Source organism: Polypterus senegalus, chromosome 7, assembly GCF_016835505.1.
Source record: "Polypterus senegalus isolate Bchr_013 chromosome 7, ASM1683550v1, whole genome shotgun sequence".
In the NCBI taxonomy this organism is placed as follows: domain Eukaryota; kingdom Metazoa; phylum Chordata; class Cladistia; order Polypteriformes; family Polypteridae; genus Polypterus; species Polypterus senegalus.
The window spans coordinates 180,685,493-180,698,015 of record NC_053160.1 but is presented as its reverse complement, the minus strand read 5'-3'; the positions used below and the strand labels follow the sequence as shown (position 1 = coordinate 180,698,015).

Genomic DNA, 12,523 nt, shown 5'->3' with positions numbered 1-12,523 from the left:
GAAGTGTTGCACTATAAATCATCCCCATATCAATTGTTTATGCATCTTCATAATGTTCAGATGTGAAAAACTGTGGGAATGGCCCTGCTATAGAACGTTTCTAAATACATCTTTGATTCACTGTTTGATGCTGAACAAGACAACTTGCTAGTGGCAATAATAATAAATACAAAAACAATTACATCTATTTATCTCTCTATCATATAGTGCCTTTCACACATGTATCTATCCATCCAATATGCAACCCACTATATCCTAACTACAGGGTCATGGGGGTCTGCTGAAGCCAATCCCAGTCAACACAGGGCGCAAGGCAGGAAACAAACCCTGGGAAGGGCGGCAACCCACCACAGTCTGTCTATCTATCTATCTATCTGTCTATCTGTCTATCTATCTATCTATCTATCTATCTATCTATCTAACAGTGCCTTTCATATCTATCTATCTATCATACAGTGCATCCAGAAAGTATTCACAGCGCATCACTTTTTCCACATTTTGTTATGTCACAGCCTTATTCCAAAATGGATTCAATTCATTTTTTTCCTCAGAATTCTACACACAACACCCCATAATGACAACGTGAAAAAAGTTTACTTGAGATTTTTGCAAATTTATTAAAAATAAAAAACTGGGAAAGCACATGTACATAAATATTCACAGCCTTTGCCATGAAGCTCCAAATTGAGCTCAGGTCCATCCTGTTTCCCCTGATCATCCTTGAGATGTTTCTGCAGCTTCATTGGAGTCCACCTGTGGTAAATTCAGTTGACTGGACATGATTTGGAAAGGCACACACCTGTCTATAGAAGGTCCCACAGTTGACAGTTCATGTCAGAGCACAAACCAAGCATGAAGTCAAAGGAATTGTCTGTAGACCTCTGAGACAGGATTGTCTCGAGGCACAAATCTGGGGAAAGTTACAGAAAAATTTCTGCTGCTTTGAAGGTCCCAATGAGCACAGTGGCGTCCACCCTCTGTAAGTGGAAGAAGTTCGAAACCACCAGGACTCTTCCTAGAGCTGGCCGGCCATCTAAACTGAGCGATCGGGGGAGAAGGGCCTTAGTCAGGGAGGTGACCAAGAACCCGATGGTCACTCTGTCAGAGCTCCAGAGGTCCTCTGTGGAGAGAGAGAACCTTCCAGAAGGACAACCATCTCTGCAGCAATCCACCAATCAGGCCTGTATGGTAGAGTGGCCAGACGGAAGCCACTCCTTAGTAAAAGGCACATGGCAGCCCACCTGGAGTTTGCCAAAAGGCACCTGAAGGACCCTCAGACCATGAGAAACAAAATGCTCTGGTCTGATGAGACAAAGATTGAACTCTTTGGTGTGAATGCCAGGCGTCACGTTTGGAGGAAACCAGGCACCGCTCATCACCAGGCCAATACCATCCCTACAGTGAAGCATGGTGGTGGCAGCATCAAGCTGTGGGGATGTTTTTCAGCGGCAGGAACTGAGAGACTAGTCAGGATAAAGGGAAAGATGACTGCAGCAAAGTACAGAGACATCCTGGATGAAAACCTGCTCCAGAGCGCTCTTGACCTCAGACTGGGGCGACGGTTCATCTTTCAGCAGGACAACGACCCTAAGCACACAGCCAAGATATCAAAGGAGTGGCTTCAGGACAACTCTGTGAATGTCCTTGAGTGGCCCGGCCAGAGCAGAGCCAGACTTGAATCTGATTGAACATCTCTGGAGAGATCTTAAAATGGCTGTGCACCGACGCTTCCCATCCAACCTGATGGAGCTTGAGAGGTGCTGCAAAGAGGAATGGGCGAAACTGGCCAAGGATACGTGTGCCAAGCTTGTGGCATCATATTCAAAAAGACTTGAGGCTGGAATTGCTGCCAACGGTGAATCGACAAAGTATTGAGCAAAGGCTGTGAATACTTATGTACATGGGATTTCTCAGTTTTTTTATTTTTAATAAATTGGCAAAAACCTCAAGTAAACCTTTTTCACATTAACATTATGGGGTGTTGTGTGTAGAATTCTGAGGGAAAAAATGAATTTGATCCATTTTGGAATAAGGCTGTAACATAACAAAATGTGGAAAAAGTGATGCGCTGTGAATACTTTCCGGATGCACTGTATCTATGTATCTATCTTAATGCCTTTCATACCTATCTATCTATCTATCTATCTATCTATCTATCTATCTATCTATTATATAGTGCCTTTCACATCTATCTATCTATCTATCTATCTATCTAATCAAAACCAAGATAGAACAGGTTTTGAAATTTGTTCAGTGGAAATATGATATCAGTAGTCTGCCATTCTCTGAAATTTTATGTAGTGCACAAAACAGTTCAGTGCAGAGACTATTTACTTTTATATTATTTTTACTTTACACATTAGATACATATTCATATACTATACGAAATTAGCTTTTTTCATTTTTTTTTTAAATCCTTAATTAAGTGACACAAAAAGTAAATAGAACATGCCTTTAAACTTTGGTAAAACAGATGCTCATTGTGGGTGATAATTATCAGTGGAAATATCATTGTATGTCTTATGCTGCCATGTAAAGTCCTCATTCCTCATTCTTACTAAACTTAGCTCCCATAAATGAATTGAAAGTGCAACCACAGAGGTGACAAAATGGCAAAGGCTGCAAACGCCACACCTGCTGACTTACCCTACCTATGAATAATTGCATTAGCCTTGCTGAAAATTTTAACATTTACACATCAGAAGGTACACTGTGATCAAAAGATACATCTTATATCTGATGAATCCAAAGAATAAAGAGGATGTCTGCACAGACACACAAGCCCTCAAAGTCTACAATGACTTGTCCTGCAACGTAAGGGCTGTCGCTTCAGTGTCAGCGTCCATATTAATAATGACACAGCATACTATCCACCCTTCTGTTATCTCTTGTTTCTCTAGACTATTGCCTTTTGCAGACCTGACTACAGGCTGCCAGTGGATGAGCCAATATAAAACCACATTTTAGCATACAGTGTATTCAGTCACCCATGAGAGAAAATTAAATAGTTCTGACGTTCTCTTTAAAGGTTACAAACAACTTCAAATGTTCCTTTACAACAAAACAAATACACCGCTTAGCTCTAGCACCTCTCCAGAGCCCCAAAGACTGCAACTTCATCTGTCGATGGAAGACTTCGGTTCACTGTCTGGCCTTGAGACGGCAAAGGTATTCCCACTGGTTCTTTGCTCCCACTTTCCCTGCAAAGAAAATAAAAATGGTTTCCTTTCTCATGTATTTATAGCCCATAATATTAAAAAGATCACTTAAATGACCCAGGAATGCAAATGTAGCTTCACAAAAGAAACGTTTTAAAATGTATATTGTTCAGTTATATCAAGAATAAGAGAAATTATAAATTATAAAAAATGGCAAAAACTGGAATATCTAGCAATTAATGACATGGTAAACTCTTCTGTGCCTCCATAATATTTAGGACAAAGACAGGTTTCCTTGATTTACTCCTCTGCGCCACAGTTTAAAATGACAAATCAAACAATTCAGACAACGTAATCAAAGTGCACATTGCAGTCTTTCACTTAAGCGAATTTTCACACATTTCCGTCACACCATTTAGAAATTACAACACCTTTTCTACACGACCCCCATAATATTTGTCCCACCACAATGTTTGGGACAACTGGCATCACAGGTGTTTGTGATTATGCAGGAGTGTTTCATTTTTTCACTAGTGCAGACATAAGATATCTATACAAATTACACCAGAATACCAGATTTGATATTGTTTGCAATGAGCCATCTGTTGGAATGAAAAATATACTGAGTTTTATTGCTGCATGTATTATAAAATACATTCCAATGGATGGCGTGTCACAAATATTAACTCTGAATATGCCTAGCAGAGTGTACACTCTCTCTCTCACTTTATATATATATATATATATAAACTGCTCAAAAAAATTAAAGGAACACTTTGAAAACACATCAGATCTCAATGGGAAAAAGAAATCCTCCTGGATATCTATACTGATATAGACTGGGTAATGTGTTAGGAACGAAAGGATGCCACATCGTTTGATGGAAATGAAAATGATTAACCTACAGAGCCCTGAATTCAAAGACGCCCCAAAAATCAGAATTAAAAAATGATGTGGCAGGCTAGTCCATTTTGCCAAACTTTAATTGCAGCAACTCCAAATTGTAAGCAGCACTTTGTATGGCCCCTGTGTTCTTGTATACATGCCTGACAACATTGGTGCATGCTTCTAATGAGATGACAGATGGTGTTGTGGGGGATCTCCTCCCAGATCTGGACCAGGGCATCACTGAGCTCCTGGACAGTCTGAGGTGCAACCTGGTGGCATTGGATGGACCAAAACATAATGTCCCAGAGGTGTTCTATTGGATTTAGGTCAGGAAAGTGTGGTGGCCAGTCAATGGTATCAATTCCTTCATCCTCCAGTAACTGCCTGCTTACTATCACCACATGAGGCCAGGAATTGTCGTGCACCAGGAGCCACTGTACCAGCATAGGGTCTGACAATGGGTCCAAGGATTTCATCCTGATACCTAATGGCAGCCAAGGTGCCTTTGTCAAGCCTGTAGCGGTCTGTGTGACCGTCCATGGATATGCCTCCCCAGACAATCATTAACCCACCACCAAACTGCTCATGCTGAATGATGTTACAGGCAGCATAATGTTCTCCATGGCTTCTCCAGACCCTTTCACTTCTGTCACATTCTCTGGGTGAACCTGCTCTCATCTGTAAAAAGCACAGGGCACCAGTGGTGCATCTGCCAATTCTGGTATTCTATGGCGAATGCCAATCGAGCTGCATGCTGCTGGGCAGTGAGCTCAGGGCCCATTAGAGGACATGGGGCCCTTGGGTCACCCTCATGAAGTCTTTCTGGTTGTTTGGTCAGACATTCACACCAGTGGCCTGCTGGAGATCATTTTGTAGGGCTCTGGCAGTGCTCATCCTGTTCCTCCTTGCCCAAAGGAGCAGATACTGGTCCTGCTGATGGGTTATGGACCTTCTATGGCCCTCTCCAGCTCTCCTCGAGTAACTGCTTGTCTCCTAGAATCTCCTCCATGCCCTTGAGACTGTGCAGGGAGACACAGCAAACCTTCTGGCAATGACACGTATTGATGTGCCATCCTGGACAAGTTGGACTACCTGTGCCACCAACCTCTGTAGGGTCCAGGTATCACCTCATGCTACCAGTAGTGACACTGACTGTAGCCAAATGCAAAACTAGTGAAGAAACAGTCAGAAAAGATGAGGAGGGAAAAATGTCAGTGGCCTCCACCTGTTAAACCATTCCTGTTTTGGGGGTCATCTCATTGTTGCCCCTCTAGTGCATCTGTTGTTAATTTCATGAACACCACAGCAGCTGAAACTGATTAACAACCCCCTCTGCTACTTAACTGACCAGATTAATATCCCATAAGTTTCATTGACTTTATGCTATACTCTCATTAAAAAGTGTTCCTTTAATTCTTTTGAGCAATATATATATATATATATATATATATATATATATATATATATATATATATATATATATATATATATATATATATATATACACATATATATATACTAGCAAAATAGCCGCACTTCGCAGCGGAGAAATAATGTGTTAAAGTTAGTTATGAAAAACAAAAGGATTGTCAATGCAATTGTTTTGTCACTGTTATGAGACATACATATACATACATACAGATAAATAAACATATATATATACACACATACACATACATATATATATATATATATATATATATACATACACACAGACACATATATATATATATATATATACATATCCACATATATATATATACACATATATATACATATCTAGATACATATATAATATAGATATATATATAAACATACATACATATATATCTACATATATACTGTATATAGCAAAATCCCAGCACTTCACAGCGACGAAGAACTGCTTTTAAATTTTTATTAAGAAGAAAAGAAAACCAATTTAAACTGAGGGAAAATATACCAATAACTATCTGTTAAGGATGTCGTTGTATACCACGTTGTCAGTTCAGCAGTCCGGTTGTAATATGACCAAGCTGTGCACTGAGATTACTTTTGAGAATGCAACGTGTAGTTTTGTCCAGGAGGAAAGCAATGTTGCCTCAAATCAATGGCATCCTTTTCTAGGGTGTGTCCCTGAGCCTTACTGGAAATTTGAGGCATTTCAATTGAAATGGGAGATCAGAGGGTATAACGGTGATGCGAGGAATACATTCAGAGTGTGGCGCTCTGCTGTTTTTTTGGGTAGCTGCCTTCACACAGCTTCTCCGCTGCTTTATAAACGAACGCCATATAAGGCCATCATTTCTCCTTGCTTCGCGGTTCTGTACTGTTTTATTGTTCGTTTATTACGATTCTTATAGTTATTGTGTAGCTATTCGAGACTTACTTTACTGTTCAGGTACCCATTTCCTTTATTTAATCCGCGGCTTGTACGTTATTTTTTGTTCGTTTATTATGATTATAGATATTTGATTTCCTTCTTTAGCTGACTGCGTGCTCATATAAGACGCTCCGCTGGTTTTTTGTGAAACAGCCTTTACACAGCTTCTCCGCTGTTTTATGAACGAACGACATATACAGCCATCACCTTGTCAATTGTGTAATGTGTTTTTTGAAGAGGTTTGATGCATGGAAGTGATCACTCGTACTGCGTTCAGTCAGTTCACATGAACTGCTCTCTTGTGTGATGTTGCGATGTCCACGGCTTTATTTAATGTTAGCTAAGACCCGGCACTTAAAAGTTTCTGGCTGCACTCCGGTTGTAATATGACGAAGCTGCGCGAGCTTACTTTTGAGAATGCAACGTATAGTTGTCCAGGAGAAAAGCAATCTTGCCTGAAATCAATGGCATCCTTTTGTAGGGTCTGTCCCTGAGACTTATTACTTGTCATCGCGCAGCAGAGCCTTACTGGAAATTGGAGGCATCTGAATTGAAATGGGAGATCAGAGGGTATAAAGGGGACGCAAGGAATACATTGAGTGTGGAGAAACTCTAGAGACAGCGTGTGTATTAACTTGTGGATTTTTCTGTGAGTATTTGGTGGCAGCATGACGAAGTAGCTTCCGCAAGATCGCGTTAGCTGTGGAGCTCAACTCGGAGCATATTCTTTTCCTACCTTATTAATTGTGTAATGCGTTTTTTGAACAGGTTTGATGCATGGAAGTGATCACTCGTACTGCGTTCAGTCAGTTCACGTGAGCTGCTCTCTTGTGTGATGTTGGATGTCCACGGCTTTATTTAATGTTAGCTAAGACCCGGCACTTAAAAGCTCTTTGGGAGCTCTTCCTTCTTTTCTACGTACTGTGGTCACAGTCAGTTCACGTGATTACGTGGGAGGCATGATGATGTCACACGCAGTTCCGCCCTCCACAGCCATCGAGCTAACGTCCATTACAGTATAAGGAGAAAAATAGGTTCCAGTTATGACCATTACGCGTAGAATTTTGAAATGAAACCTGCCTAACTTTTGTAAGTAAGCTGTAAGGAATGAGCCTGCCAAATTTCAGCCTTCTACCTACACGGGAAGTTGGAGAATTAGTGATGTGTGAGTCAGTGAGTGAGTGAGTCAGTGAGGGCTTTGCCTTTTATTAGTGTATATATATATATATATAATATATATATATATATATATATATATATATATATGTCACGCACGCGCATCAGGATCAGTTGAAGGACCCGGCGCACACCGCGATAAGACCCGCCAGGGGACGAAGGCAGTGTACTAACCTCTCTCTCCCTTTTTTCCATAGAAAAGACGAAGCGACGCCACCGTAAAAACAACCCGGAATGAACAACGGTTCATTTCTTCCCTCTGGTCCCCCAAAGATGACGTCAAACTCCCATACACCATCATGCCTGATTTCCGGTCCGCCCTTTTATATTGTCCCTCCAACCTGCCATGTTTTGTCTTATGATTTTCATTCAAGTTTTGTCTGGAGAAAAAGGACCTGTTCGATTTTTGTTACAGTATACGGGGCTCAAAACCCCAACCCTTCTTACGTTTGTGTCTAGTTTATATATATATATATATATATATATATATATATATATATAAAGAGAGAGAGAGAGAGAGAGAGAGAGAGAGAGAGTAAGTATACTCAAAACACACACACACAGTCGTGGCCAAAGGTTTGGAGAATAACCCAAGTGTTGGTTTTCACAAAGTCTGCTGCTTCAGTGTTTTAGATCTTTTTATCAGATGTTTCTATGGTGTACTGAAGTAGAATTACAAACATTTCATAAGTTTCGAAGGCTTTTATTGACAATGACATGAAGTTTATGCAAAGAGTCCATATTTCTAGTGTTGGCCCTTCTTTCTTTTTCAAGACCTCTGCAATTCGCCCTGGCAGGCTGGATGGGCCCAATCCTGACTGATGGCAGCCCGTTCTTCCATCATCAATGCCTGGAGTTTGTCAGAATTGGTGGGTTTCTGTTTGAGGATTGACCACAAGTTCTCAATGGGATTATGAAAGTCTGGGGGGGTTTCCTGGCCATGGACCCCAAGTTTTGATGTTTTGTTCCACGAGGCACTTAGTTCTCCCTTTTGCCTTATGGCCCTGTGCTCCACCATGCTGGAAAAGGCATTGTTGGTCACCAAACTGTTTTTGGATGGTTGGGAGAAGTTGCTGTCATCAGATGTTTTGGTCCCATTCTTTGTTCATGGCTGTGTTCTTAGACCATATTGTGAGTGAGCCCACTGCTTTGGCTGAGAAGCAACCCCACGTGACATGAATGGCTTCAGGATGCTTTACTGCCGCCGCTCACCTTTTCTTTTCTTCTCTGGATGCCCCGAACAATCGGAAAGGGGATTCATCAGAGACAATGACTTTCCTCCAGCAGTCCAATCCCAGAATATCAGTTTGTTCCTGATGTTTTTCTTGGCTTCTTTGCTGCCCTTCTTGACACCCACCAGGCCATCCTCCAAAAGTCACACCTGCTTGCTGCCATTCCAGAGCATGCTCTACACTGGTTATGCCCCAATCCTGAGTCATGAATCACCTTTAGGAGACGGTCCTGGCTCTTGCTGGACTTTCCTGGATGACCTGAAGCCTTCTTCACCTCTCTATTGTAACACAGAGTGATCTCCAGCCTTGTCCTCATCGACACTCTCACCCGTGTGAATGAGAGGATCACTGAAATGACGTCAGCAGGTCCGTTGATGGCAGGGCTGACAGGTTGTGGTTTTTTTGGGATGATGCTCATTTTCATGGCAAAGAGGGACATTGTAATTCATTGTAGTTCATCTGATCACTCGTCAGAACATTCTGGAGTAGACACAAAGGGCCATCATAAAAACTGAGGCAGCAAACTTGCTGAAAAATAATATTTGTGTCATTCCCAAAACTATCCACAAGGGTATACATCACTTTCAACAAAGTACTAGGTTGAGGGGGAGCAATTACTCTTTAATACTGATGATATAAGTGTTAACTTTGTTCCTTCCATGGTGTAATGTGTTTACTCAGGTTGCTCTTTGTATAATAATAAATTTCTTTGGAAATCAAAAAAATAAATTATTTTTACGAAGAAGCAAAAATGAGGCAATACCTTTCCACAGCACAGAATTTATTTAGGACTAGGGGCACAACAATAAACAGAAAAACCAGACTAGCTTATCAGGATGTTAAGAGATTGCATCAGAAATTCAAACCTCAATTGGGGAACCTTAAAGATACCAAAGGAAAGATATTGATGATAACAATCCAGAAAGCATTAAAAAGAAAAGAATACACCAAGAATTTACACAAAAAAGGTAATGTGGATAACATTGGGGAAATTGGATAGGAAACTGATGCTGAAGAAGAAGCAGAAATTTTAAAAGAAGATGACATAGGAACAATTACAACCTTATCGAACAAAAAGTCACCTGGCCTCGACGGTATCCCAACTGAATCAATCAAAGGCTCAGAAGGTGTGTGCTATCCTGGCCCTCACTCAACTGTGTCAAGAGATCTGGAAGGGAAAAACATGGCCAACTGACTGGAGAAGATCACTGTTCACACCTACACTGAAGAAGGGCGACGCCAAGGATTGTAACAACTACTGAACGACTGCATTAGTTCCACATGCCAGCAAAATATTACTGAAAATAATACAACGAAGTCTACAACCATATTTTGAGCAAAAACTACCATAAATTCAGCTGGTTTAAGAAAAGGTTGGGAAACAAGAGACATTATTGCCAATGTTGGATGGATATTGGAAAAAAGCAAAGAATACCAAAAGCCTGTATACTTTTGTTTCATCGACTACAGAAAAGCTTTTGATTGTGTGGATCACGATAAATTAACACAAATTAGAACACCCAAACATATAACTCAGCTGGTAATGAGTGAATATGAAAATCAAGAAACTGCAATAAGAACTGAACATGGCAACACTGATTGGTTTCCAATAAAACATGGCATCAGGCAAGGATGCATACTGCTAACCATGCTTGTTCAACCTTAATTACAAAGCCATCTTCAGAAAAGCAAATTTGGACAAAGAGAGTGTCGGTTTCAAAAGTTGGCAGCCGAAATACAAACAACCTGTGCTATGCAGATGACACAAAGCTCACCACCAGCAGCAAACAAATAGAAAAGTCAAAGCCGAAAGTCCTAACATCGGATTAGAACTGAACACAAACAAGGTGAAGATTATGAACATGGAGAATGACGAAGATTTTGAGCTGGAAGGTGACAGAATTGAAATTGTAAAGGATTTCAATCTCCTGGGATATTTCATAAATATGGAAACAACTAACAGTGAAGAATACTCCACAGAATAGCAGGTCACCTTCCAGTGAAGGCTCTCAATAAAGTATTCAAAGGCAAGGAAATAAAACTTGAAATGAAGCTCAGACATGTCCCCACTCATTTTCTCAGTGGTCAATTATGGAGGTGAAAGCTGGACACAAAAGAAACAAGACAGAAAGAAGACTGACTCATTTGAACTTTGGTGATGGAGAAGGATTCTGTGAGTGCCGTGGAACGACAGAAGAACTAACAAATCGATTTTGGAAAATTTCAAACTGGTTATGTCGCTCAAAGTCCAGGGGCGTCATGTATAAACGGTGCGTACGTACAAAAATGTTGCGTACAAATGTATCCACGCTCAAATCGCGATGTATAAAACCTAAATTTGGTGTAAAGCCAACCCTGGCGTACACAAGTTCTCTGCTCGGTTTTGCAAATTGCCGGCACCCAGCGTCAAAGCAGTGCTACTCTTCTTGTGTGGTTACCCTTTCTTTTTTTAGATGCACATCCTTGATGCGGCTTTATAAATACACTGAAAATAACCAACATATTGTTTTTTAGTTTAATGCATCGGATTGTAATTAACCCATTACAATATAATGGTCCACAGAATGGTCAACCTATTTCAAACACCATAGCTACTTTAGCATTGTTACACTCACTGCACCTTCTTTTTTTCTTTCAGCTGCTCCTGTTAGGGGTTGGCACAGCGGATCATCTTTTTCCATATTCCTCTCACTGCACCACTCAGAGTATTTATATCACTGTATCTGAGTGGGGAATCACAGCTCTACAGCAGCTAATCGGAAAGAGAATTATCGCTATACAGCATCGAGCACACGCTGCCTCAGCCATGCTGTCTATTGAACTGCTCTCACACGACAAACACTTCAGAGCCTTTCCTGTATGGACCTCGCGGTTCAGAAACAGTTTCATCTCAAGAGCTCTAAACGCACTCAATCAGTCAATCAAGTGCTCCTTGTAGAACTGTTGGTACTTATAAGTACAGTATAATTACCCCACTGTAAACCGGCGATGCAGTTATAATATTGCACAACCTGAGCCACTTTACATATGATGACGATATCATTTTTAAGATGAAATGCAGCAAAATATGTTAATTATATTATACAGATAAAACTTTAACTTCATTTAAATAATCTATATTGTTAATTATTAAACATGTGAGGACAAGGTGCAGCAGCGCTAGCGAGAAGCTGGCACTCCCTTCACGGATTGTTCCTGCCTCGCTCTGTATTCTTGCTGGTGCTGATGCGACACTGGAAGGACAGATGGAGAGAATAATTAAACACGTACTACAAAGATATTTCAATGTTCCTTAAAAGTTTTCAAGAATCAGCGTTCTAAGTTTAAGGATGGCTTAACGTCTATTACAGAGCTGATTGTGGGGCGATTGGGTATTTAGAGAAAGAAAAGTAAGGACAGGAATTGGAGGTCAGTACGTTTGAAAGAGAAATTATTTCATCGAAGGTCGAGCACGGCGCAGCACAATCACTGCGCCACTGTGTTCCAATGTTTAATAAAATGCTTTAACTCCTATCATCATGAAAATTATATCACGTATACATCTCAGTATTTTAATTATTCAGAGAGCTGTATTATCACGAATGTAATGGATTCTGTGTCCTGTCGGAGGAAGAGAAAGCGCGTTTAAGAAGCACGTAGTGATTCACACATATAACAAAGCATTTAACGTGCTACTTTAGTTACGATGGGATTTGAGAAACTAGTAA

At 40.6% G+C, this 12,523-nt stretch overlaps 1 protein-coding gene across 3 annotated transcripts in view; it reads right to left on the bottom strand.

Moving 5' to 3' along the window:
* Positions 1 to 12,523, bottom strand: part of ctif (CBP80/20-dependent translation initiation factor) — a 423,275-nt gene that overhangs the window by 312,698 nt on the left and 98,054 nt on the right. For all 3 annotated transcript variants that reach the window (XM_039759672.1, XM_039759673.1, XM_039759674.1), the window contains one exon: positions 3,090 to 3,200. In XM_039759672.1, coding sequence (XP_039615606.1) covers positions 3,090 to 3,200 — 111 coding nt within the window. The remainder of the gene's footprint in view (positions 1 to 3,089; positions 3,201 to 12,523) is intronic.